General features: G+C 44.7%; 3 protein-coding genes across 6 annotated transcripts in view; all 3 read right to left on the bottom strand.

The window, feature by feature from the left end:
- LOC132452244 (cytochrome c oxidase subunit 4 isoform 1, mitochondrial-like) overlaps positions 1-4,932 on the bottom strand; it is a 213,294-nt gene extending 208,362 nt beyond the window's left edge. The window contains exon 1 of the mRNA XM_060044734.1: positions 4,915-4,932. The gene's annotated coding sequence lies outside the window, so the exon portion shown is untranslated. The remainder of the gene's footprint in view (positions 1-4,914) is intronic.
- Positions 1-25,351, bottom strand: part of inhbaa (inhibin subunit beta Aa) — a 79,345-nt gene that overhangs the window by 4,895 nt on the left and 49,099 nt on the right. The window lies entirely within an intron of this gene.
- Positions 1-25,351, bottom strand: part of sugct (succinyl-CoA:glutarate-CoA transferase) — a 50,023-nt gene that overhangs the window by 6,557 nt on the left and 18,115 nt on the right. For 2 of the 4 annotated variants that reach the window (XM_060044730.1, XM_060044731.1), the window contains exons 11-12: positions 25,035-25,132; positions 24,386-24,488 (exon numbers count right to left, since the gene is read on the bottom strand). In XM_060044730.1, coding sequence (XP_059900713.1) covers positions 24,386-24,488; positions 25,035-25,132 — 201 coding nt within the window. Of the gene's footprint in view, positions 1-14,883; positions 15,499-21,443; positions 22,237-24,385; positions 24,489-25,034; positions 25,133-25,351 lie in introns of those variants that run through there. The other 2 variants (XM_060044732.1, XM_060044733.1) reach the window with 2 other exon arrangements.

Genomic DNA, 25,351 nt, shown 5'->3' with positions numbered 1-25,351 from the left:
GTTCGAACCCTGGATGAACTGGGGGGGGGGGGGGGGGCAGCAGAGCGAATGGTTCTACCATCCATATCCCCTTTAGGAAAATCACTTTTGCTAAAGGGAAATCTGGATTCGAGCACATTCCCTATAACAAATGACACCCCAGCACAACGCTGCCATTTAACTGTAATTATATGAATCTGCCTGGAAAGGGAATCAGGGACCACACCAGGGGTTTGTTCTGGTCCTCAGAGTTCGCTTTTAATGAAATAAACGGAGGAACGGAGTGTGCCCACTTGGTTTTCCAGCTGGAGGGCCAGTACCCTTGATTACAACAGAGAATCTGAGCAAAAAGTTTCATAACAAATCTACAGCAATACAATGGCACTTTGGGACGGGCCTCTATGATCGAACCGAAGAAGCCCTGATAAACACTCTCTCTCTCTCTCTCCCCCTCTCCCCCTCTCCCTCTCTCCCTCTCTCTCTCGGAGGCTATGTTTGTCGCGGTGTTGTGTCTGTGTATTCAACACACAGAGCAGTTGGGAACTCACACAACCTCATGAGGGCCCCTTGTGCCTCCCCCTTCAATGGAGTATGTGTGTGTGTTGCCAACCAGGAACCACAACACAAGAGATCCCACTGCCAGGGTCCCCTCTTGACCTCGGCTGCCTGCTGTGTGCTTATACACACACAAACAAGCACATGCATGCATATACACACACACACACACACACACACACACACACACACACACACACACAATCGCAGGAACATACACATACAATGATGTGATGCAATGAGTAGATGACTTCTTAGTCAAGGACAGTAACAAGCAAGCTATAGATCTGGGGTCTATAGCTTTCAAGAGGGTATCAAAGAGGGTCTCAAGGGACGCATAACTTTATCAATTTCAGGGCTCAAGCCCTTCAAGAAATTGCTCCCAAAGAAAAAAGTTATTCCCAGACTGCCCTTTTGAGATAGCTAGAAATACCAAAATGTATGGTTCGGGGTGGCTTGGGGGAGTAGTGGAGGTGCGGTTCGGCAAAGCTCAGTCAGGGCTCGCGTTTCCACCGCCGACAGTACCCTTATGGTTTTTGAAGAAGACTCGGGGGAGCGTACCTATGTTCCCCGGGTCCTATGTTCCCCGCAATGTATGTGACCGGGGAACATAGGACCCTGTGAGCAAATCTTTTTTTTCGTAGCATGGTAGGGGCAAGTACCGCCTTTTTCGCCTCTGATTCGCCTGTGATTGGTTAGAATGGCTCTCTTCCGATTGGCTGACCGTAACCCTTTGCACCCGGGGAACATAGGACCTGGGGAACAGAGGGATGACCCCAAGCGTGGCTATTGCTGCCGCGATAGCCACGGCAGCAACGTTAGCATTGTGACCTCATAGCAGCCCGACAAAGTGTAGCCTGCTAATTAAGCCAAGGAAGAAGAAGAACGCGCACAATGAACAAAGATCAACAATGCAGGACGACCAAGAAGGACGGCAAACTTTTGTGCGACATTTTCTTCAATAAATGAAGCTTTCGCCGTTGTCCAGAAATACCTCGCGGATAATGTGTTTGTTTATTATCCCCCTGTCTCACGGAAGTGCGATTCTGTCGACCAATCAACCGACGGCGTGCGTAGCTCAAACTTTCCGGCACCCTTTCAGGCGTCTCGGTTGTCCCTGAAGATCGCAAATCTAACATTAGTTCGGCATTACATTAATTAATTCGCACGCCAGTTTTATCTAATTTTATACCGTGTATTCTCCGTGTAAATCCATGCAACGAACCGTTTCGGTTCAATACGAATACATCTATCGTTACACCCCTACTTATGAGTTTCATTGCCTCGGCGGCACCAGAGGAGACGCTGCTCTGTTTACGACAAAAACAACACAATTGACGGCAGCTCAGCTGCCACACTTAACGTTGTTATGGCAACGAGTGAGCTGTGGTTTGGAGCAGAGCTATGTTTGGAGTAAAAGCCAGCTAAATCATTTATCTTTAAATAAGTAAATGACTGAAGTGCCCTCTTAAGGTGATACATCTTCATAGGTTTGTGTAAATGACACTTTTCACGGAACACATAAAGTCGTTTGCAACGTGGACGATGCTTACATTGTGTACATTAATGCACCTTATCACAGCATCCCGCTCCTATCACAGGAGGGGTTGTTCAGATTATTGTGTTCATATATCATGTTCATGTATTATATACAGGATATATGCGTGCATGTTTGGGGGGGGGGGGTCCATAGCAAACACCATAGCGACCTTGACATTCACATGACGTGGACGCAGGCTCAAGAATAGGCAAAAAAAACGTAGGATTGTCACATGTTTAGAGCCGTTATTGTAATGTGTTTCCGCTGTGGACCAAAGTTATACTACATTCTGGTGTGAGACTGGTTTCTGGTTTAAGGGACGTGGTTATTTTCAGGATTTGAGGGGGTCTGCTGCAAAAATCATATAATTCAGGATTGTTGTTTTGAGGGTGCACCCCCCCCCCCCCCCCTTCAGAAGTCGAAAAAGCAGAGACATTAGCACAAAATCGTGTGGTACCGGGTTTGTGTATGTGTGTGTGTGTGTTTGTGTGTGTGTGTGTGTGTGGGGGGAGGTAGTGCTTGTTTATTTTTGAGTATCTGTGAAGTGTGTTTGAATGTAATGTGTGTGTTTGTGTTTATGTTAAGTGCATGAGAGACAGACAAGCGGAGGGAAGAAGGGGGGGAGAGAGAGAGCGGGGGGGGGGAGAGAGAGTGAGAAAGATTGTATTTGTATGCGGAAAGGTAAAAGCTGTGTATATGAGTAGATGTTTGTGTGTTTGTTTGTGTACCTGTGTGTATGTTTACTGAAGAGTCCTACTTATGTGAGAAAACCAGTGTGTTTATCTGTGTACCATCTCAGCCGGGGCACAGGTGGGGTGTCATACTAATACGTCAGTGTCTGCATTGAACTATTGTCCAGCAGTTTGGGAGTCTGCAAGATGAAATTGAGGATGTTTGTGTTAAGGCCCATGAATGGACAAATCAAAAGGGTAACGCTTTATATTACGGTCCTTGTAATAAGCCTTTGTTAAAAGGTAATAAGACACTCATTATATGCTTATTGATATTAATTGGTGTTAAGACTATCTATAAGTGTTAATAACATAATAAACATGCTTATTGTGAGATTATAAGACTTTAATAAGCACTTATAAAAAACTTGTTAACTATTTATTGATAGCTTAATAACATTAATAATAGTTTCATGAGTTTCTTATAGTTGTTAATGAAAGCATTAAAAAACCATTTATTGAGTCTTATTAACTTACCTATTATGTCATTGTTAAACCTTTACTAAGCATTATGCTTATAAAGGTTAATAAATCCTTTATTAAAATGCTAATTATGCATTTTGCAGGTACAGGATCTAAAGCGGGAACAATGCTTATTAAGGTTAATAAGTCTGCACATGTTGAGTGAGTTTGATCTGTTTTGTGCCTCATATAGGCTGCGTCTCAATTCAGGGGACGCGTCCTTCGAAGGCTGTATTGAAGACCGCTTGCGTCACAGCGGCGCGTCAAGGCTGTCCTATTTCGAAGGCTCCTTCAAATGCGGCAGAGTAATGCAGCCTTCTTTTCCCAGTCAACCGGCTGGATCCTTCCATGGACACATTAAAGAAAGGACAGCGGACTTAAACATGGCTGCCCATTCATTCCTTTGAAAACTGCTCAATGGCGCAGGGGAACATCAAGGAGAGATTTGCTTCCGCATCATGGGCGCCTAGCCACGCCCTAGTGCATGACGTGCCGGATGCAGAAATATTCTCGTTAGCTAGCATAGTTAGCATTGTAGCAACATAAGCGAGAGGTCTGAGCGAGCTGTCGCATTGTTTACCATGGAAGTATAAGTTAATAACCACCCCGATGATTCTCTATATGTGATCTTTAAATTACACTCCTGCAATCTGGACAACAATTATTATTTTACAATTATTATGCCGGGCACTGGTGGATTGCGGAAGTATGCGCTGCTCCTGGGGGCCTGTGCCGCGTTCCAATATCCATACTTCCATCAGTACACTTAAACGAAGTACACTATCCGCACTCACTAAGTGCGCCAATTTTCAGATTTCAGTGTTGTTCCAAATCGAATACTCCGTGGTGCCCTAACCGGAAATTACGATCACGACTGCCACCGCGGCTCCTCCCCCGCAATAAACATCCTGCTTTGAACGGTGAACTCTTTACTCCTAGCAGCTATAAAAAGCTATAAAAACTACAAAATGACTATTAATGTAGGCTATGTGGAAAATGCACCGACGTTGGCTCAGCCTGGCCCTGCCCTCTTCCGCTACGTAGCTAAGATGGCTGCCGTTGAGTACGAAAAGTGTACATCGACACACACTTCGCGATTTGACCGTTTTGAGTACACCATCTGGCTCCTTTCAGTACACCTATTTTCGCCCGATCTGAATCGGAACGCCCTACGTACTTAAACTTAGGCTAGTAAGCACGGATAGTATGGATATTGGAACAGGGCACTGGATCCTTCACGGCCCAACGTATCCCAAGAATCATTGCGCGTTGGATTTTTCAGAAATGGCGTCGGAGAGAGCGGAAGCGGCAGTTGCAGCAAATTACATATGTCATGACAAAACGATGTAAAAAAATAATAAAAATCCACTGGGTCTGCCTACCCAGTAGACTGTGGCAAACATTGCCATGGGAACTTTAAGAATGTAATGCCATAGTAACGGTAGCTGGTTCTAGCTAGATAGCTGTTTGCTAGGGAACTCTTTTGGCTTACATTACTTTCTTTCAGAGGCTTTGGCGTGCTACATTTGAGCTAACGTTTAGCCTATGCTATCATGTGAAACTAGGTACAAACGTATCTAATTCTAACAGTAGTGTCATGAATCCATGTCTAAACGGCTTAATGCTTATTGTAACCTGTCTGCTAACTGTCTATTGTGGCCAATGTTCTTAGTGTTTCTTTAGACAGCAACAAGAAAGACCAGCCAGAAGGATTCTCAACCATCCCGAGGCCAAGGAGAAGCCGGACTCAGATTTGTATAGTCCGTTTCATTAAATGTTTATTATTTATTTAAAAAATATTTTTATTTATTAAAAATATTTTTCATTAAAGTTTTGAAGTTTTTAGGCGGTGTTTCACCGCCATAACATTGTATTTACAGTATGTCTTTTTTATTTCTCATTTTATCAACCTTGATAACATATAGTACTCATTAACTGTTAATAAGTGTATATTAAAGGACATATTAAACAAAATAAGCATGGTTCCCGCTTTAGATCCCATACCTGCAAAATGCATGGTTAGCAGTTTAAAAGTATTTATTAACCTTAATAAGCATAAAAAATGCTAAGTAGAGGTTTAACATTGACATAATAGGTAAGGTTAGGGTTAGGTTAGTAAGACTCAATAAATGGTTTTGTAATGCTTTTATTAACAACTATAAGAAACTATTATTAATGTTATTAAGCTATCAATAAATAGTTTAAAAAAAAATATATAAGTGCTTATAAAAGTCTTATAATCTCACAATAAACTAGTTTATTATGTTATTATTAACACTTATAGATAGTCTTATTAACACCAATGAATGTTAATAAGCATATAATAAGATTATTATTACCTATTAACAAAGGCTTATTACAAGGACCTTAATATAAAGCGTTACAGTTACAAAGACCAGGCTTTGGACACTGCTTCAGAATGCATTGGCTTAACAAGATGTTATTATAAAATATCTTATGGAGGAGGATAGTAGACAGCTTTTTGGTGGGGGTTTACTTACACTGCCACTTTTCCCTTCTGTTACAACATAAAACATAACATAACTCTAAGGCCTCACTAGAAACTCAACTTTCTTTGTGATACATCTCTGATATACTTTGTTTCATGTTGTATGGCCCATATTGTATCATTTATTACATGATGCATGTGCGTGCAGTAAAATGTATTATCAGTCTATTGTATTTTCGAAAAGAGGTTAATCTCTGATACATAATATAATATAAAAATGACATTTAATTTGTTCAGGCATGGCAAGGGCACCTCATCAACTCAGGGGCCGTGCAAGCATCCTTACTTATAGTCCCCTCAACAATGTTTAGAAACTAAGCAACAGACACAAGCACATGCATCAACCTACACACCAACACATACACACACATACAATATCTCATGCAGCACATGGATTTGGTAGAAAGAAAGAAGAGCTAGTGAGAGATGGGTGAGACAGAGAGACGGGTGTGAGGGAGAGGTTCACAGACTCAAGCCCAACCAAAGATGGGGGGGAGGGTGAGGATGCATGGGGGAGATAGGCGAGGATCACAGGGGAATTGAATGCTTTCTAAGTGCTGTAGGTCCTGACAAGTTTTGTGTGTTTGTGTGAGTTTGTTTGCGCCCGCCCATGCTTATAATAAACAGTGTCATTTGAAGACGTCGGACCAGCAGGTCACTGATACAATTCCCAAAAGAGATACTTTTCCTTATCTCCTAAAACAGATCCCTTTGCTTCCGTTATACTCACTCCTGTCCTGTCTCCCTCTCTCTCTTGTCACCCGTTAATTGGAGGCCTGCATTCCTTCCTCTTCTCTTTTTCTCTGCTGCCAAGTCCTCCCCATGGGAAAGACCGCTGAGGCATTTTCATTTGATTAGAGCGGCAAAAACCAAACTATTTTCAGACCTCCGTTCTGTAAGCCGTCCCAACCTTCCTCAACGGCTTTGTCCCGTGCCGTGTAATAATGGGCAACAAGTCTAATATGAGACACAAGATGTTCTGGATAATTAGTTCCTGTTGTGGTGTTCCTAGAAGGCACACCACAAGTGAGTGAGACAGGACCTTCTCACTTTCAGGGCGGAGGTGGTGGTGATGGAGGTGGGGGTGATGGAGGTGGTGGTGATGATGGAGGTGGGGGTGTTCGTCAGAGGCAGAAGTGTTATTAATGATGAAAAGCAATGCTGAAGAAAGTAAGAAGTGGAGGATGCTAGCACCCATAGCATAAGCCTGCAGTGAAAAGACGCAAGTGGAGTCTTGTCACAGCAGGGTTTACACAGGTGTTACATGTAAGCATCCTCTGTCCATTGATATGGACAGAAGTATTAAAGTAACGATTCCATAACTATTCGAGGCAGAAGTAAAATCCTCTCCCACCCTATGTTGGGCCATGAAATTTAAGCTAATAAGTATGTATTCATGGAAGAATCGCGATAGTTGTCCAATTCAGAACTTCCCTGCAGTAAAATTTTACCTTTTTTACTTAGGTTTGCATTTTGTGTTCACGTTATTGCAATCAACTTATATAATTTTTCAAATATAACAATTATTTAATCTTACATCAGACACTTTACTCTGCTTGCATGCCATAATCAGCCACACCACCTTCCAAGCACACAGCGGACAGCAATAGATTAGTGCCCCTATGCTTCGGGAATTGTTTTGAATTGAGAATATATTTTGGCTCAAATCGTGACCCTATGTATCAAAATCTAATCGCAAGATACCAAAAGATTGACACCTTTGTTTTAAAGTCAACCAATCATCCCTCCAAGTTTCACGCGTCAAGTATGAAGTGTTTCCTCTACATCATATATGCACTTCAATCAGTTCAATCAGTGAAGTATAGGATACAAAATGACTCCTCGTTCAAAGAGTACTACAAAGTCCTAGAGGAGTTCCAAGGCTATGGGTCTCATTGCACAGTGATTATCTTAAAGGGGCACTTGAGCGAACCAACTTCTTGAGAGACTTTCATCAACATTATACTTGTGATAATGTTGTCATGAATATGTATTCAGAAACTGCTGATGATGAAACAAAAAATAACTCTCTTTGATCATTCATTCTTCTGTTTTCTCACCCTTTCTTTATGTAGAAGGGGTGGAACACTGGCGCCCTCTATAGGCAAACCGTGTCATGACACCAATGGAATAGGAAGAGGAGAGATTAGAAAGAATAGGAGAGGAGAAAGCTTAACAGAGCAGAGGATAGGAGTGGAAGTGGAAGGGAGAACAGTCGAGGGAAGACAGCGGAGGAGAGCAAAGGAGACCAGAGTGGAGGAAGAGAGCAGAGCAGAGACCAGAGTGGAGAGGAGAGAGCAGAGACCAGAATGGAGAGAGCAGAGCAGAGACCAGAGTGGAGAGGAGAGAGCAGAGACCAGAATGGAGAGAGCAGAGCAGAGACCAGAGTGGAGAGCAGAGACCAGAGGGGAGAGAGCAGAGCAGAGACTAGAGGGAAGAGCAGAGACCAGGGGTGAGGGGAGAGACCAGGGTGGAGAGGAGAGAGCAGAGGGGCAAGCAGAGACCAGAGGAGAGAGCAGAGACCAGGGTGGAGTGGAGAGACCAGGGTGGAGCGGAGAGAGAGGAGCCCAGAGTGGAGGGGGGACGATAGGGGGAGATTGAGGGGGAGAGTGGGAGTAGGGGGAGGGCAGATAAGTTGAGGCGTTCCAGACGCCACTCTGCCGATGCAAGAGATTTCTGTTAAGGTTTGGAACCACTAGAGAAATCAATTAAACTTGAGTATCACATACTAAATGTTTAGCGCCGCTGCTTTTGAAAGTCGCCTTTGAACCAATTACCGAAAGACTCCAAAATGGCTTCCAAATGTCTTGGCGTTGCATAAGAAGACTGTCCTTCTCATGACCATACTTAAATTCCTGTTCCACCCATGCCTGTGTTTCATAGCCGTTGTTTCCGGAAGCCATTATCAAATTGAAAGTCTTTTAAACACAGGGTTGACGCAAAGGTTGACTATAGGCGACCTATAGTCACACTGGTACCTGGTCGAACATATGTACACAGGAAGTGGCTCGATTCAACACACTACACACACACACCGTCTGAAAAGCGTCGGACAGAGAGTGAAAGTACAATGACGAGCCCTATCTATTCTTGACCCCATTCCTGGATGTGTTCCACTTCCATCGTTACAGAGACCTGCTCAGCTCAGCCCATTCCACTGTGGATCAGTTGCCTATATGGTACATGGGCTATCCTCCAATGGATAGCCCAGAGTTTGGACCCTGGAGGTTTAACAGGGAGCCAGCCTACCTTTTGGAAGCCCTATCGGATGTGGGGGTAGAAAGCGGAAAATTACAGGCAATGATCACACAAGCGGTCACTGGAGAGGGCTTAGCCAGGTGCGACTGCAATCCCTATCAGAGGCAATCAGGAGAGAACGGAGATATCAGAGTCATAGGACAACTCAGGATATTACACAACATAACAATACATACACATACAATACTATAACAGAATAAAACAGGATATACTGGGGTATGACAGAATAGAAGAGAGAGAGAGATGGGGAGAAAGGGAGAAGGAGGGAGAGAGAGAGAGAGAGAGAGAGAGAGAGAGAGAGAACGAGAACGAGAGACAGAGACTGAGAGAGAGACTGACAGAGAGAGAGGGTAGCAGAGAACGAGAAAAGAAGAGTGGGGGAGAGATAGAGAGAGAGAGACCGAGAGAGAGAGAGAGAGAGAGAGAGAGAGAGAGAGAGTGAGAGAGAGAGAGAGAGAGAGACCGAGAGAGAGGGACCGAGAGAGAGGGACCGAGAGAGAGAGACAGAGACCGCGAGAGAGAGACTGACCGAGAGAGAGACAGAGGGTGGGAGAGAGAGAGAAAAGAAGAGTGGGGGAAAGAGAGAGACAGAGAGAAGAAGAGTGGGGGAGAGAGAGAGAGAGAGAGAGAGAGAGAGAGAGAGAGAGAGAGAGAGAGAGAGAGAGAGAGAGAGAGAGAGAGAGAGAGAGAGAGAGAGAGAGAGACTGGTTTGGGGAAGAGAGGGAGTTGGGTGGGGGGAGAGAGAGAGAGAGAGAGGAAAAGAGTCAGCTGGATCTCGTCTGTGAGGGCTGAAGTGAGAGAGGGATAGGCGAGGGAGAGATGGGCGTCCGGACAGAGGAGAGGAGGAAGGGAGGGCAGCAGGGAGAAGAGGAAATGGATTCCTGCTTCATTAGGAGCTGCTGATGTTTTTCAGACTGTGACTCATCACAGGGCAGATGACACACACTTTAACAACCGCTCCCTCTCCTCTCAGATGCACACGCTGTTTACACATTTTCATAAAGGGCCCACAAACAGTATATATAAATGACTTACAAGGTAGTAAACTCACAGTATTTTTGGTCAGATAACGGAAATGTCAGAAAAAGGGAAGGTGAATTCCTTGTTCGTTCTGAAGTATTTATATCGTTCCCCAAATAATTAACGACTTTGATATTACTCCAAAGACCTGACCTCAAATGATAAAAAAGAGGATTTACGAGTTTTGTTATCAAGCTGAGATGTGTTTTTCTGCATTATGGCTCCAAGTTTCTCTCCTGCGGTTTAGCAGCTGTTTGTTATGCTCAAATAAATGTTTGACACGCAATTAAAAAACATTGTCCGAGACGTTTAAAGTAACCCAACACTTAATACCTCTTTTATTGGATTGCTTCCTATTGGACTAAGCTAAAACTCTAACGATTTGATACGGTTGCGTGTACAAATTGTTTCATAGTCTATTAAAAATCTAATTTGGTTTGACCATTGTGAAAATATTGTAAAAATACAAAAAAAAGATGCTAAATTCTACTATGAAAAAAGAGGATGCTTCCATTATCCAGCGAAAAATCCTCTCAGATGTAATAAATGTCAAGAAATGTTTTTTTGGGCAAATATGGGCACACATTTCATTACAATAAACGTTATGACTGTACTTTATGAGCAATTCAGAATATTACCAGTGATGTTAACAAGCCGTTATAAAATATAATAATGGACTGGCTTGTGCCTTTTCATTTTCTGTGTGTGTGTTTGTCCCTAACTGACCCTTAGATCTTCATTTTCAACCTGTAAGGAAAATAAAGGAGGGGGGGAGGGGGGGGGAAGAAATAAAGAAAGAAAGATAAAGAGACAGAAGGAGAGAGAGGCACCTGGGAGACATTTGGCCCCAAGACAAACATCTGCTTCTTACTGTTCCCCAAACAGATACACAAACACATACGTCCATACAAACGCACGCATTGGCACCAGCATATACACTTTTGGAAAATGCATTCTAAAGCCCCAATCGAACATTTTTGGTGGAGGAATGATGGACAGACAGAGGGATACGGACAGACAGAGAGCGGGGTGAGGCGGGTCAGAGGGAGATCAGGGCCTTGTTGATGGAGCTGGTCTTGGCAGCGGGGCTATGAGGTCATCATCCCAGTTTTTTTTCATAGACAGGAAGCATTTTTATAAGTCCACCAGTGGCCGGCTGGACAGACTGTTGTGTAAGTACAAGTTCACAAGTTCAGCGCCCATCCAGCAACCGATGTCTCTATCTCACTATTAACATTAATCCTATTTCTATTTTCATTATAATATATTTAAGATGCATTTCATTCGGAGCGAGGCCCATGTTTATATTATTATTATGAATATTATTCAGACGATTATTAGTCTTGTGAATAATAAGCCCACAGGGTTTTTGTTGGCCATTTAGTGCTTAGTGTCAGCAGTACCGTCACAGTTGGTGAGATCAATAACATTAAATGGTGACAAGGCTCTTCTGAGAGAGACTAGCGTGTCCGATATCATGCCGGTCGTCTGCTCGGGAACTAATATGAGACAGGACGTGCTTCCCCGCTGGAATCTGGAGTTCTGGAATGGCAATTTGGCAGGGTTCTGATTCAGAGCTGTGTTGCTTTTCCGAAGTGCCTTGCCATCACATGAATTCCTACTCGGATAACGTGATAATCTGGGTTAATACCTTTAGGTTTTTACAACCCTGTGAAGGATTCACTTATTTGTGTGCCTTTGAATGAATATAAACACCAGCCCTCACTCTATCTGTTTTGATCTCCCCTTCGCTCCTTTGCCCTCTCGGTAACTCAGCATCTCGGTGGCCGTCACAAACGACTCAAACACCTTTTTGCAGATTTCCTTCCTAATTTGGTAATCCTCACCTTTCAAGTAAAAAAAACCCCTCATCTTATTAATATTTCGGTCTCCATGTAACTCTATCGCCTTCGCACCATGATTATTATATTGTTCCTCTGACATGCAACTGAGCAAGTGGACATTGATAACATGACAATATTTGCATGAAACTTGAAAGAGGCAATTGGCATTCATCAGATGACGATAAAAAAACAAAAGCGGAGCATCCAAACATCAAGTCCAATTCTCAGCTTTCACTGTTGTCATGAAATCCGGTAGCATTCTATTCCTTGGTCCTGTTACGAAACGTTAATGAAACCTGTTCTGTTAAGTTACAGACAAAGCATTTAGAAGACCCAGAGTGCCTTTATGTGTGAGGGCAGCAGATCAAGAGGGACACGGTTCCGACTACATAGTATAAAATAAAACACCACAAGATTACAATCTAACTTGTTTTCAAACCAACCACACTATCCAAAGCACTAACTTGGTTTGTCATGTGCGTGCGTGCGTACATGCTTGTGTGTAATGAGACTATGGATCAACACACGTTCATACGTGTTCTACTGGGGCTGCTGTACTTTTATTAATACCTGGTTGTCATTAAATCCCTTCCCCTCCGTGGTTTTCCAGATGTTCGTCGAGTGCTGCTTTTTCAACCATGATTTTGCCAACAAAAAAGGAAAACGATGTAGAAAGAAGCTTGCTACCGAACAGGAGCTCGTTGCTGCCCTGCCTTCCTCTCAAAGTCCCTGTGATGGTTCAGGAAGACCATGCCTTTCTGGGCGATAAAATAAGGCTTGTGCATCACAATGCATCCTCATGTTTTTCATTGGCGATACTCCGCCATATATATATATATATATATAATTTTGTAAGATTTAATTTTTGCTTTTTTATGCTTTACAGAAAGAGAGGGGAGGGCATGCAGCGAAGGACCACGGACAGGGATCGAACTCGGGTCACTGCGGTATGGACGGAGCCTTAATGGTACGCGCTCTACCCGGTGAACCACCGGGGAGCCCCAAACTCCACCATATTGACAGGATTTACTCCGGTTACAATACTGTCAAATCCAAGATAAATGTAAAAATAACGTAACCTGGGCCAATGAAAACTTAATAAAATGGTGGCAGTTCCAAACACAACTATGTCTCCCCATGATGACTAAGAAACTAACAACTAACCAAACATAATTACTAACGACATCATAACTAACATTTCAGTGCTCCCCTGTCTCTAAAGTGGAGGCGGTTATTGTGATTGTGACGTCACGATATAAAAGCCCAATACTGATCCTAAAACGAGAGAAAACATGAGCTACGAGCGCCACGGTAGACACATCAAATTAAAATATCCAAACCTAAAATTCCAGTGGCATACCTCGCATAGCAAAAGTTCTGGTTATTTGATGTATGGCCAAATGTGTGTTTTTATTGTTCAACTTGAGTGATCGAACATGCTCGTTTGCGAGTTTGAGTTTTGGTCGGGAAGATGTGATTGTGACGACGGTTAGGAGTTATTAGCAGTTTTGATAAGCACTTAGCAAGCAAGTCCCGCTATCACGCGTAAAGTTCTCATGCTACAAGATTTCGGAGGAATGTCATGTTATTACTGCCGAATTATCATACCCCTGATTTTACCTATTTCCCCTGTCTTTCTATTTTTTATTTGCATAGCTGCAAAATGTCAAACTCCATTCTCACACTCTGGGTGACTTGGAGGGGCCAGAGGAGGGCCGCTGTTTGGCGCCTCTGTCTACAGGAATCTGCTGTGACTGTTTGAAGAGAAACACAATCGGAATAATCGCCTCCAGGCAGCTCTCTATAATGCTCAGAAGGGAATCAATTTAAATGATGAATGGTTGTTCCGAAAAATAATTACATATCCCACGGCCATCTATGGTCAAACGCGAACCCCGGACAGAGGAAGCCCCACATCCTGCCCTATGCTGCCCAGGCCATAGGGCATTGGACGAGGACAGCAATTCATAATGAGTCATGTCGAATACACTCTGATCTGTACAAATACAACAGAAATGACTGAATTTATTACATCCATCCATCCATCCCTCCGTCTTTCCATCAATCCATTGATTCATCCATCCACCGTCTATCCGTCCATTGACTCGTCCATCAACCATCCATCCGTCCGTCTTTCCATCAATCCATTGATTCATCCATCCACCGTCTATCCGTCCATTGACTCGTCCATCATCCATCCATCAGTCCGTCGCTCTGTCCCTCCAGCCCTCCCTCCCTCCTTCCTCTGGTGCAGCTGTGTACCGGTGACCTCGCTCCGCTAACGAGCAGCCGCGCTTCAATTACTGTGGACCCTATCAATTCCCAAAGTCGTTAGGACTTAGAGGGAGAACGTTGCCCAGCAACAGGTCCTACAATAACACAGGGGCAGGGGTGTGCTTCTTGGTGTTGGAAGAGGAAGTAAACAGGAATATCATTGGTAGTCAACGGCAACAGCAGGACAATATATGTAAGAACCCGATGACAATACGCAATTCCAAAAGGTTTATATTAAAGAGACATCAAAAAGAGGGACTAGGGGTCTGATTGGTTGAAGGTTAGGAAATAGGAAAGCTAGAAAGAGGGAAGAGGGGAGAAGTGGAAAAAAAACGAGAAGAAAGGAGATATTGACATCTGTTTCCTTGGGAACGCCGATGCGTCAAGGCGCTCTGTGAGAGGTCCCGCCTGCTGGACCCTCCTGGTTCTATACACGGTCCGGACCGGTTCCTCAACCCAAACAGCCTGTCACGGTTGGGATGATTAATGAAGCTGGAGCAAACCGATCCGAAGCTCTTGTTAGCCCAGCAGGAAAAACTAAGTGCTAAGAGACCAGCTGTCGTTGAGGAGTAGCGGTTTGGACCGACCACCTGAGGAATCTGCGGCTCTGTAAACTAATATTTCACTCTTGTGGCAGGGCGTCCACTCTCAGGGTCTCTCTGCCCTCCCCCCACCCCCCCCCCCCCCCCCCCCCCGCTCGCCTCGATAAGGGACGACAGCACTGAGAGTTTCTGTCGGTGAACAGCACACACCTAATTAATATAGCAGATATTTAATATGAAGACAGCTCCCAGAGTTATGGTTCTTACACACACGGCACACACAAAGACACAAGCGGATAGACTAGCGCACACACACAGAGAGGCTCGTGTGCGCACATAGTACACGTCATACATGTGTATATTGACAATTCTTTCCAATGCGCCAACAGAGAAGGGACTGCAGGGCCATTCGCACAGCTCCAAATGAGTGCTTGATATTTCACCCCCCACTGCCAAGGTACAGCACAAAGACAGGAGAGGGAATGATGCAAGGCATCAGTCGCATGCTTGTCATGACTTTACATTTTAGGGGATTTTGCTGATGCGTCATTCCAAAGCGAACTTCCAACCATTCAATCACCAGTTCACCCAGCGACGGCGGAGTCAACCACGCAGGGTGACAGCAGACAGCTCGTGGGGAGCAGTCAGGGTGAGGTGTCTTGCTCAGGGGCCACTTCACTCCAGACTTCATTCACTCCATTAACAGAATGCGATCCGGATCGCCCCCTTCCTGAAGGGGAGCCTCTTTTCAGAGGTACCGTCACGCCGTCCATCTTCCTTTAACCTACGTCCAATTAAACAAGAGGGGAACAAGCGTGGGGGTGGAGCCAGCTGTAACAACACACACGCAGGGCCGGAGCGAGCGCATGACAAGGTAGAGACTTATCACACTCTCAAGGCCCTTGAGTTTCTTTTTCACCACGTCACGTGAAAAAGAAACTCAACCGCCCGGTCCGGCGTAGACAGACACTAGCTCTTTCCCGGGCCGCTGACAGACTGAAGGCTCTGTTATATGAAGGGGAAGAGTCATGGACTGCAGAGCTACTCCGACCTCCTCAGAGGACGACCATCCATTCGTCTCCTGCTAAAAAACTGACTCTCTTTGTATTCCTCGGTTTCTAACTCAACCTGCTCTTCCTCTTTCCCCCCCCACATCCAGCCGTCTGTCCATCCCTCTCTTCCTTGTTCCTAATCTATATCCCTCACTCTCCCACTTGTCCCCTTAGTCTTCCTGATTGATCTGGAATGCAAGACAATGAGGTCACATACTGAACACACGCACAAGGTCATACAAACACACATTTGCACATTTGACCACAAATACACACACACACACACACACAGACACACACACACAGGAAAACAGGGTGTGATCTTGTTTGGCAGATGGATTTAAACATGCAGTAAATATGTCTTTCAGTTCCACAGATAGTAAGAGGTATTTGCCACTGGAGACATGAGGAGATTCAGGAGCTCAGACGGGAGGATACACTCCTTCATGTTATCCAGACAGACAGAGACAGACACAGAGACAGAGGCAGAGAGAGAGAGGGAGAGAGGGAGAGAGAGAGAGGAAACCGCCTGTTGTACAAACATATTTTTCCCCACTCATAGAGACGCATGATGACGGTTACGTTTGCCAGTGATAACACGAGGTGAATTTGTGGTGAAGCAAAAACATAAACTATGTTTATTTCGAGTGTCACAATGGATGATTAGTAAAGAACAAAGACATCGGTCTCCATTACACTGGTATTTACAGGGAATTATGAGGCAGAAAATGGAATGCGTATTATCAGATTACATTCGTCGACAGAAAGTAACTCCAAAGTTGTTGGCCTTTGATTGGCTCATACATTGGATAAGAACGTCGGTCTGTAGAGACCACCAAGAGACCATCTGGCTATCATAGTATACCCAAAGCAACAAAAGGGTCTTGGATTGGTTAATCAGTCTTGTGATTAGCTTAGCCCATATCGCACCTTTCCCATTGGCTTGGATCTTGTACGGGATACTGAAGAACCCTTACATCCCAACATGGAGGTTTGACCTTTACAGAATGGTTGGTTTCATCTCTAATCAGAAGGGATTACTTTCCCTAAATGATGGATTTGATTTTTCCAAAGTGAACGATATAATAAAATGGGCAGCATAACTTGGCCATTATATACAGTGAAATAATAATGACGAAGAAACAGTCATCTATGTAGTAATAATTAAAGCACAATGAATTCATGCCTTCCTCTACCAAGGAGGGTTAGGGCCACATGTGATTAACATGATTTTGAATCCTCTTCGTCTACGGGACCACGGGAACATGCTAAAACTTCTTTGGTCAGCGTGTGGTTCCCATCCTGTCCGTCGCATAGTGACTCTCCCTGAACCTGGCTCCCTACAGGTAGCCTCTGAGGAACTTTCCGACATTAGCCTGTGAGGTTAAAATCTGAATTCAGACTTTAAACCCAGAACAAAAAAATGATTCACATGTGGCCCTATCCTCTTCCGTATTCCTCAGATAATCAGTCACTCAAGAAATACCATTCGCCACGGGTGACATCCAGCACACCGATTGGCTCGTGTTCCGCCTCCCTCTGATTGGATGGTGGAAGCTCTGGCGAGCGCTCCCAGCGCCATTCCCTCTGCACTCGTTCAATCTCTCTACAAACTCTCCTCCTCTCCTCCTCCACCTCCTCCACCTCCTCCACCTCCTCCCGTCACTCGTCGCCGCAGACGGATGGTTTCCTAAAATGCTCCAGACTGGCTAGGGCTGGGGGCTTTTGGTCGTCACGGTGACCTTGTGCCTCGGTTCTAAACCCTCTCAGTGTTCCGCCAAGAGTGGGGAGGGGGGGCGCGCTGTGACGGCAGACAAATCACGATAACCCCCCCCCCCCCCCCCCGCCGACATAGCTTTCGTCATTTCAGATCTCATCCCTCCTGGTGTGAGAGGTCCTGGCAGTGGCCTTGCTCCGTGTCTTAGGACAGGGGACGCCGACCCCAGGTCAGGGTGGCCCAGTGAAGCGCGTGCTCTCTCTCTCTCTCTCTCTCTCTCTCTCTCTCTCTCTCTCTCTCTCTCTCTCTCTCTCTCTCTCTCTCTCTCTCTCTCTCTCTCTCTCTCTCTCTCTCTCTCTCTCTCTCTCTCTCTCTCTCTCTCTCTCTCTCTGAAGACGAGAATACACCCCGAATTCACACGCATTCCTGGGTCCACAGCGTGCCACGGTAATACAGCTGGCTGGAAAGAAAAGTGTGTGGGAGCAATGTGTGCGTCTGTTTCTGTATATGAGTGTGTGTGAGCGTTGTACCTGCTTGTCTGTGCGTGTGTTCCTGTGTGAGAGTCTTTGTGTGTGTGTGTGGGGGGAGAAGGGTCTGATTTATATTGTGTTTCAGAGGAGGTTCAGGTTAATGCTTCTAAATCAAGTGAGCCTCGTCTGCGCTGTCGTGATCACTGGACTCAAAGACGCACAAATACCAATACATAACAATAAGCACACACAACTGCAGGCTTCAGGGCGTGTGTATGTCTGTGTGCGTGTATATAAACGTGTCTGAATGTGAATGTGTCTGTTGAGGTGTTTCACGCCAGAGTGAGTTCCCTTTTGATGAACACAAAGTTGCGAAGATTGACATACAATATACACAATTTACACAAACAAACGAATGAAAATTGCAACAAATAAAAGACACATGCTATCGGGAGAAAATAAACCTTAAGTTGAGAAAAAAAAAAAATGGAGCCAACGTTTAAGAGAGAGCATGAGTCTTAACACAAAGCTGAGCACAAAAAAAACAGAAGCAGTGTCGACAGCAAAGACATGGAGCGAGAGAGAGCAAGAGAGAGAGAGCGACGGACACTGAAAGAGAGCAGTGTGGGTAAGGGGCTGTGTGTGTGTAGGCGGGGGGGGGGGGGGGTGAAGGGGGTTAGGGGGGGGGGGGCAGAGGGGGCTCCAGATAATGACTTCCAGGCCCCAGTTTTTGAGAGGGCTGCTGTAACTACCGTCCTGATTAGGCGCAGCTAAACCCAAAACCATGGAAAACCTCAAACCCACCCCACCGGCCACCCTCCACCTACTACACCCACCAGCAGCAGCAGCATGCCAGAGCCAAGTGGCACTGACAGAGGAGGGCTGTCAGGGCCACTTGGACACCGAAGAGCCTGAGAGGGAGATAGTGATAGAGCGAGAGAGAGAGAGAGAGACTATGGCGGTTAATGATACCTGGTAAATGTCCGCTATGGAACCACGTGCTGAAGACACCAACAAATAATTAGACTGGTTACTCTTAGTTTTTCATCTGTGGACCTTTGCACCCATACATCCATGACATCTCGTATTCACACTCGTATGCAATGAAGGTGTGATGAGGAAGGTTGTGGATTAGGATCAAAATCAGCCAAACGTCATGGGGTAGGACTGGTAGACGAGGTCAAAGGTCGGCCCCGTAGTAGGGCAACGAGATGCAAATGTCGGTGGGGGTGAGGGGGGGGGAACCAAAGGTCAAAGAGGAGGAAGAGGAAGGCGAGAGCGAGGCAGAAGCCGTGTGGAATTGGTGTTGCAGAGACAGGGGTTTGAACTCTTAGGAAGAGGAAGTAAGCATGTTTGAATCCATTTCATCTTTCTCACATGTGGCATGGTACTCATTGAAGACCCACAGTCTCCATTTCAACCCGGGGGCTCAGAACACGGAGCTGGAATCACACGGCGGAGGTCTGCTGGACTGTAGGCCACGTCGTGCCGGCTCACCCCTGCCCGTTATCCGTTGTTTATGTAAGGCGATATGGAGTGCGGTGGTGATTTTATTTGAAAAAGGCTGTAGATGTTTATTGCCTCATAAGGAGGATCTAAAGAGGGGAGGGTAACGAGCCACGGGTTCATCTGTATGAAAGATAATATTTTCTGTCTTTTTCGCCCCTCAGCGTCTGCCAACATAAAGTACAGGGGTGAATTTACAAGAGAGCCAATTTGGTTACATGTTGAAACCAGATGCAGGCCCTTGAAACGGTTACAAAACAACTACTGCTTATGTGTTCAAATGCTCTGGCCTCAGCCATTTTGCTCCTTGTTCTTCTTCTCCTTCGTCGCCCACCTCATGCCCTCGAGCACAGAGCCCACAACCTCAAGTGGCCCGTCTTCAAGAGCCAGAAAACACATTCACACATTCACTCCTAGATTACCGGCAGGAGAAGGAAGAAGGACCAACCGACGATGACCAGTAGGAACCCACGTAAGTGGAATTCCCGCTCGTTCCCCCTGCCTGAGAAAAGCAGGATTTGTGTTTTCATCCAAACACAAATCATCTGTAAGGATAAATACTGTTAACTTTGTATTTATACACACGTCGCGTTTTAAATCGAGTGCTTCTAGAATTGAGAATGAGCAGAAGATTTAATTTGACTTGGATTACCATACATTTACATTATGGCTGCCAAGATCCGGTCTGAACAGAGCTTCAAATGCTGAACTGATTCATGGCATTGATTGCGGACTACATAAATTGCATAAGGGAGTGCAATAAGAAATCAGTCATTAGTTAAATTAAATGCTGAAGATACTCTTTGAATCAGGCTCAATGAGATTTTATGAAGAGTTATGGACCATTAATTCAACACAGAGTACAACTGGATCATTTATCGTCTCCTTTGGAAAGTCACGTTTGGGTCAGGATAATCTCAGGGTAATAAGGTCTTTGACTTCAGGCGGAAAGCCCACCTTGTGCAAGATCCACAAAAGTTATTTTGGATCAAATAAAATCTACTGACTGACTCACCCCACATTGAATATGTGGTTCAAGTCTAGAGGTCTAGAAATAGCCATCAAATATCAGCCGGTAGGCCTGAGGTGTTTACAGAACTGTTAGCAGCAACCACTAAAGGAGGAACCCAAGTCAGTGATTGTCATTGGAGTCACTGACATGAATCATAGAGTGTGGCTTGGTTAATCTCTGCCGTCCCCACACATGACCTTAAACAAGCTAAACCGAATCTGACATCATTAGGCACTATAAAAATACCAAGTGGCCCAAGTTATAGACCCGAGGACAACTGCTGATATCGTTTATTATTTATTTAAAAACTGTTATTATGTTCATGCCTAAAATGTTACAGATGTCCTGCTCTTCCATTCAAGGTCATAATAAGTATATTATGTGCGTTAGTGTTATTGGTCCTTCTGATTCAGATCAGATGGATGAATTACACTACAGCATTGGCCATTGGTCTATGGTCTATTATTAATACATTGTAAACTTCTGGTATTTGGCATTTATGGAATAACTATAACCCCGAAGGAGTTCTAACATAATCCCTTAATGACATGGATTATTTCTGGTTCTTGATCTGACAGAGTCCAAACTATTGACATATGACCCTTCTGAATGTGGAGAACCATCTAAATGTGACCCCACTATAAGAACAGAACAGAAAAAAATGAATATGTTTGTCCAAAATCATCCGTGTGTAATTGACAGCTGGGTCACTGTGTTTGTTACTCATTAGTGAAAAGGGTGAAAAGTTGACAACGTACATAAGTGGAGTCAGTCCGTCGTTCTCCATGTCAGTCATACTTGAACTTGCTGCCATTGAAACCTCCATACTCCAGCCACCTCACCTCTCTCCCTCCTCTTTCAGCCAGTCAATAGGGTATTGGCTATGTTGTGAATCTCCCAGCTCAACAGATCTGGGTTCTATGCCTCATGTCTGCAGCCTAACCTGTAGACATCAGTGTGCATGATAGCCGACCTCTACCTGTTTCTGTCAGAAAAGAATGACCATCAAGGGCTAAATAGTGAGCTTTATAATAAATTGACACAACATTGGACATAATTGCTCATTTATTTTCAAGAAGGTGCCAATTATTCTGTAGAATTAAACATTTCTATTTTTGTCTTTATATTTTCTGTCACAGAATAGGCCAGAAAAAATCTTAAAATCAAACATATAAGGGCAGAGATGCTACCAAACAGACAAAGGCACATGCCACACCCACACACGCACAAACCGATAAACAGACACAGACAGTCCGAACACATACAAGGTCAAATGCACACAAACATACTGACTCATCGTTATAGCACAACCATGGCAGGTGGTGCAGAAAGCTGTAGTCCTCAAGGCACATTCTCTCACACACACAGACACACAAACATTAAACAAACACACAAACACGCACGCATACACATACCCACATATTTAACATTCTACTCTTGCTGGCCACATCAATGGAAGACTTTGGGAGCCAGACTAATGTGGTGGCCAGCCTTCTGGACAACAAGCCCTCCAGAACTCATTGTGGGCCATGCTGGATGGTCCGGGATCTCTCATTCTCCTCCACAATACATCTATTAGACCATCCATCCGGTGATTAATCATCCATCGCTCCAGATTCGTCAGCCAACCATCCATCTCACCTGCTCCTCTATCCATCCATCCACCAATCACACATGGATCCATCCTACATCCACGTACTGGAACATTGGCCCAGCCCATGGTGTATGGTGTCCGTCCGCTGTCAAACATCCATTTGTAGAACTACTGTAGACAACCACACAATGGTGAAGGTTTGATAGGGAAAACCAATACTTGATGTCGTAACCGCACATCCCGAGAGAGAGAGAGAGAGAGAGAGAGAGAGAGAGAATTGACATACCACAAGTAGGTCCTGATTAAAACAAATAGGCCGTCATTAACAGAACTGCTGAAGGGGGAGGGGCTGGTTTAAAGATTGTGGAACGTGACTATCAACCAAATCTTTAAGGTTTTGTTTTTATTCCATCAAATACAGCAAGGAAAGAGAGCGAGACCATGGAAGGAGGGGAATGAAGCTGGAAAAATATTGATGGAAATAGGTAAATATAGGTAATAGGTAAATTATTAGTTACTATGCAACAAATAGCTGGAATAAACTCCCAGAGGATTTAAGACTTGCCCCAACTCTGAGCACCTTTAAAACAAGACTGAAGGCTTTTATGTTTGCTTTAGCTTTCTGCTAAATCTTAAATTGCACTTTCTAAAAAGCTTTTTTAACTTTGCCTTTATTTTCTATTTTTTTTTTTTCTTTGCATATGTTTTCTTTTACTTATCTATTATTTTATTTTATTGGATGACAATGTTTATATGTGAAGCACTTTGAGTCTGCCTTGTGTATGAAAAGTGCTATATAAATAAAGTTGCCTTGCCTTGCCTAAATGGAGACAGATACACACTAGAAGCCTGCGTGGGTCTACTCGGACCCTAGCATCCAAGTCCCAACCCGGGACCCCTACCAGTCAGGGTCCACATCTGATCAGGGTCAATGGGCTCAGGGTCGGGTCTCATTCTGTGCCGCGATATCCGGTTGATCATTATGGGTATTTTTCAGAGTGGATACGAGAAGCCCCGTGATGAGTGAGGTCAGCAGAGAAACCCATGGAAGTGCTGAGCAACGTGCATGATGAGCAGGCTGACCCTTAGGATCAGACGGCAAGAGCAGGACATTTAACGTTCGCATTTAAGGGATTTCGCAGACGCTTTAATCCAGAGCGATTCACAACCATTCATTCACACATTCACACACCGACGGCGGAGTCAGCCACGCAGGGCGACAGCCAGCTCATCAGGAGCCGTTAGGGTGAGGTGCCTTGCTCAGGGACACCTTGACACTCAGCTAGGATGAGCCGGGGATCAAACTAGAAACCTTCCGGTTACCAACCAACCCACTCTCCATCCTGAGCTACTGTCGCCCCAGAGTAAGAGTGTGAAATATAGGGAAACCCTATGGAGCAGCACCATGGAGATGAGTCACAGCAGGACCTGCTCCAGGGGGGCTGTTGGATGTTTCAGACACAAACGGGTCGCATGTATCAATCTATGAAACTAATGATCGGGTACAAGCAGATCCTGGGAATTAATTTCCCAGGACTATTAGGGATCGGGTGAGTCGAACTTGTGAAGACCCCTCACACACACACGCACACGCACACACAATGCTTCTTTGTTTTCATAACCCAACCGTGCACACACGTGCACACGCATGCGACGATATGCTCGGTAAATTCATCATATGGGAAACATACACAACACCCACACACTGTAAGTAGGTCGACTCAATGTGGGCCTGCCTGGTGCTATACACATGTCACACATTCCCAGATGACGGAGGTGTTTACATTAGCTACATAAGAAAACTGGCTAACTGGCCAGCATGCTCCATTACAAACAGGACGCCCCTAAACACGTTAGCATGGTCTGCTACTCACCCTGCATTCATGGATGACATGTTTACACAGCGGCGCTAGCTTACGCTAATTCAACGTTTTTAATTCATGTTTATCTTTTCATCCTCCTGGTTTTAGGTGTTATGATTAAGTGTACCTACCTTTATTTAAGGCAAGGGAGTGAGTGAGGGTGTACAGTCTGTGCGTGTGTGTGAGGTATTAGTGTTACATCAAATACATATAAATGATGTAGAAATATTTATAGAAAGACCAAAAGGAGGACCAAAAGAAACCCGCAAATCAGACTGCATATGTAAACAACAGCACTAGGTATGCACACACCGTGAGCACATGAATGTCTGTGGCATGGCGGGGATTTCTGCCGTGGGAGCAGCTGTCTAGTTTCAAGCCTGGTGTAATTCTTTCCTACGTATAAACCAGAAACGAGCAGAGTAATCCCCAAGCGAAGAGGGGTGTAATTCACTGACCTGAGGGCTTGAAAACACTTCCTGTATGCTGTTGATTGGTCCAACGGGAACACCTGACCCCTCAAACTCCCTCAGCCAATCAGCTGTATCCATCTCAAGGAACCTACGATGGATGTTTGGGAGAGAGCCAAACAGAGACAGAAAGACAAACAATGTGATAATGATCTTTTGCATTTTTCTCTGATCTAAAATGTTGTTTCATCAATTATAATCAATCAATTTTAGCAGATTATTTAATTGCAGGTTACTTGGCCTGTTCTATCGCCTGAGTGTATACGGATGTCTTGACGTCTGGAAGCCTGGGGTACGTACCCAGGGCGGTCACTAGGGGTCTCAGAGCGCTAGGCGGCTCTGGATTGAATGGGAAACAACAGGCAAGTTGTTGCGCAACCTCCCACCTAATTGGTGGTTGGAGCATCTGGAGGGGACGATGTTTAGTGTATCTGTAACTATGTGTTTTGCCGCCTGACTGTGTCTGTGATCAAGTTAAGATGTGTGTGCTTGTGTGTGTGACTCAATGATTTTGCATTTGTGTGTGTGTTCGTGTGTGCGCATATGCGTGCATCAAGAGAAATAATTGTCTTGGGTGTGTGTGTCTGTGTTTGTGTATGTGAGAGAATAAATTGTGTTGAGCATGTGTGTGTATTACCTCTGGGATAGAATGTGTAGCAGAGGTTTTCTGTGTTTCACTCTGAGTTTGTTGGTTTGGTAGTTTGAGTCCTCTGTTAGTTCTGTCAGGTGGAGTACCTGTATTATACACACACACACAGAGTTTATTTTCATAAATTTCCCCACAAAGGTTTGTCTGGGCTGCATGATACTGATCCAGATGGACCACAATGTGCTGGAGCTCATCATAGTTCATTCTAGTTCACTCTGCATTTATAGGAATTTGTACCTTTGTGTGTGTGTGTGTGTGTGTGTGTGTGTGTGTGTGTGTGTGTGTGTGTGTGTGTGTGTGTGTGT

Source organism: Gadus macrocephalus, chromosome 23, assembly GCF_031168955.1.
Source record: "Gadus macrocephalus chromosome 23, ASM3116895v1".
Classification (NCBI taxonomy): Eukaryota; Metazoa; Chordata; class Actinopteri; order Gadiformes; family Gadidae; genus Gadus; species Gadus macrocephalus.
The sequence above is the reverse complement of the archived record's forward strand: the minus strand, read 5'-3'. Positions and strand labels throughout refer to the sequence as shown.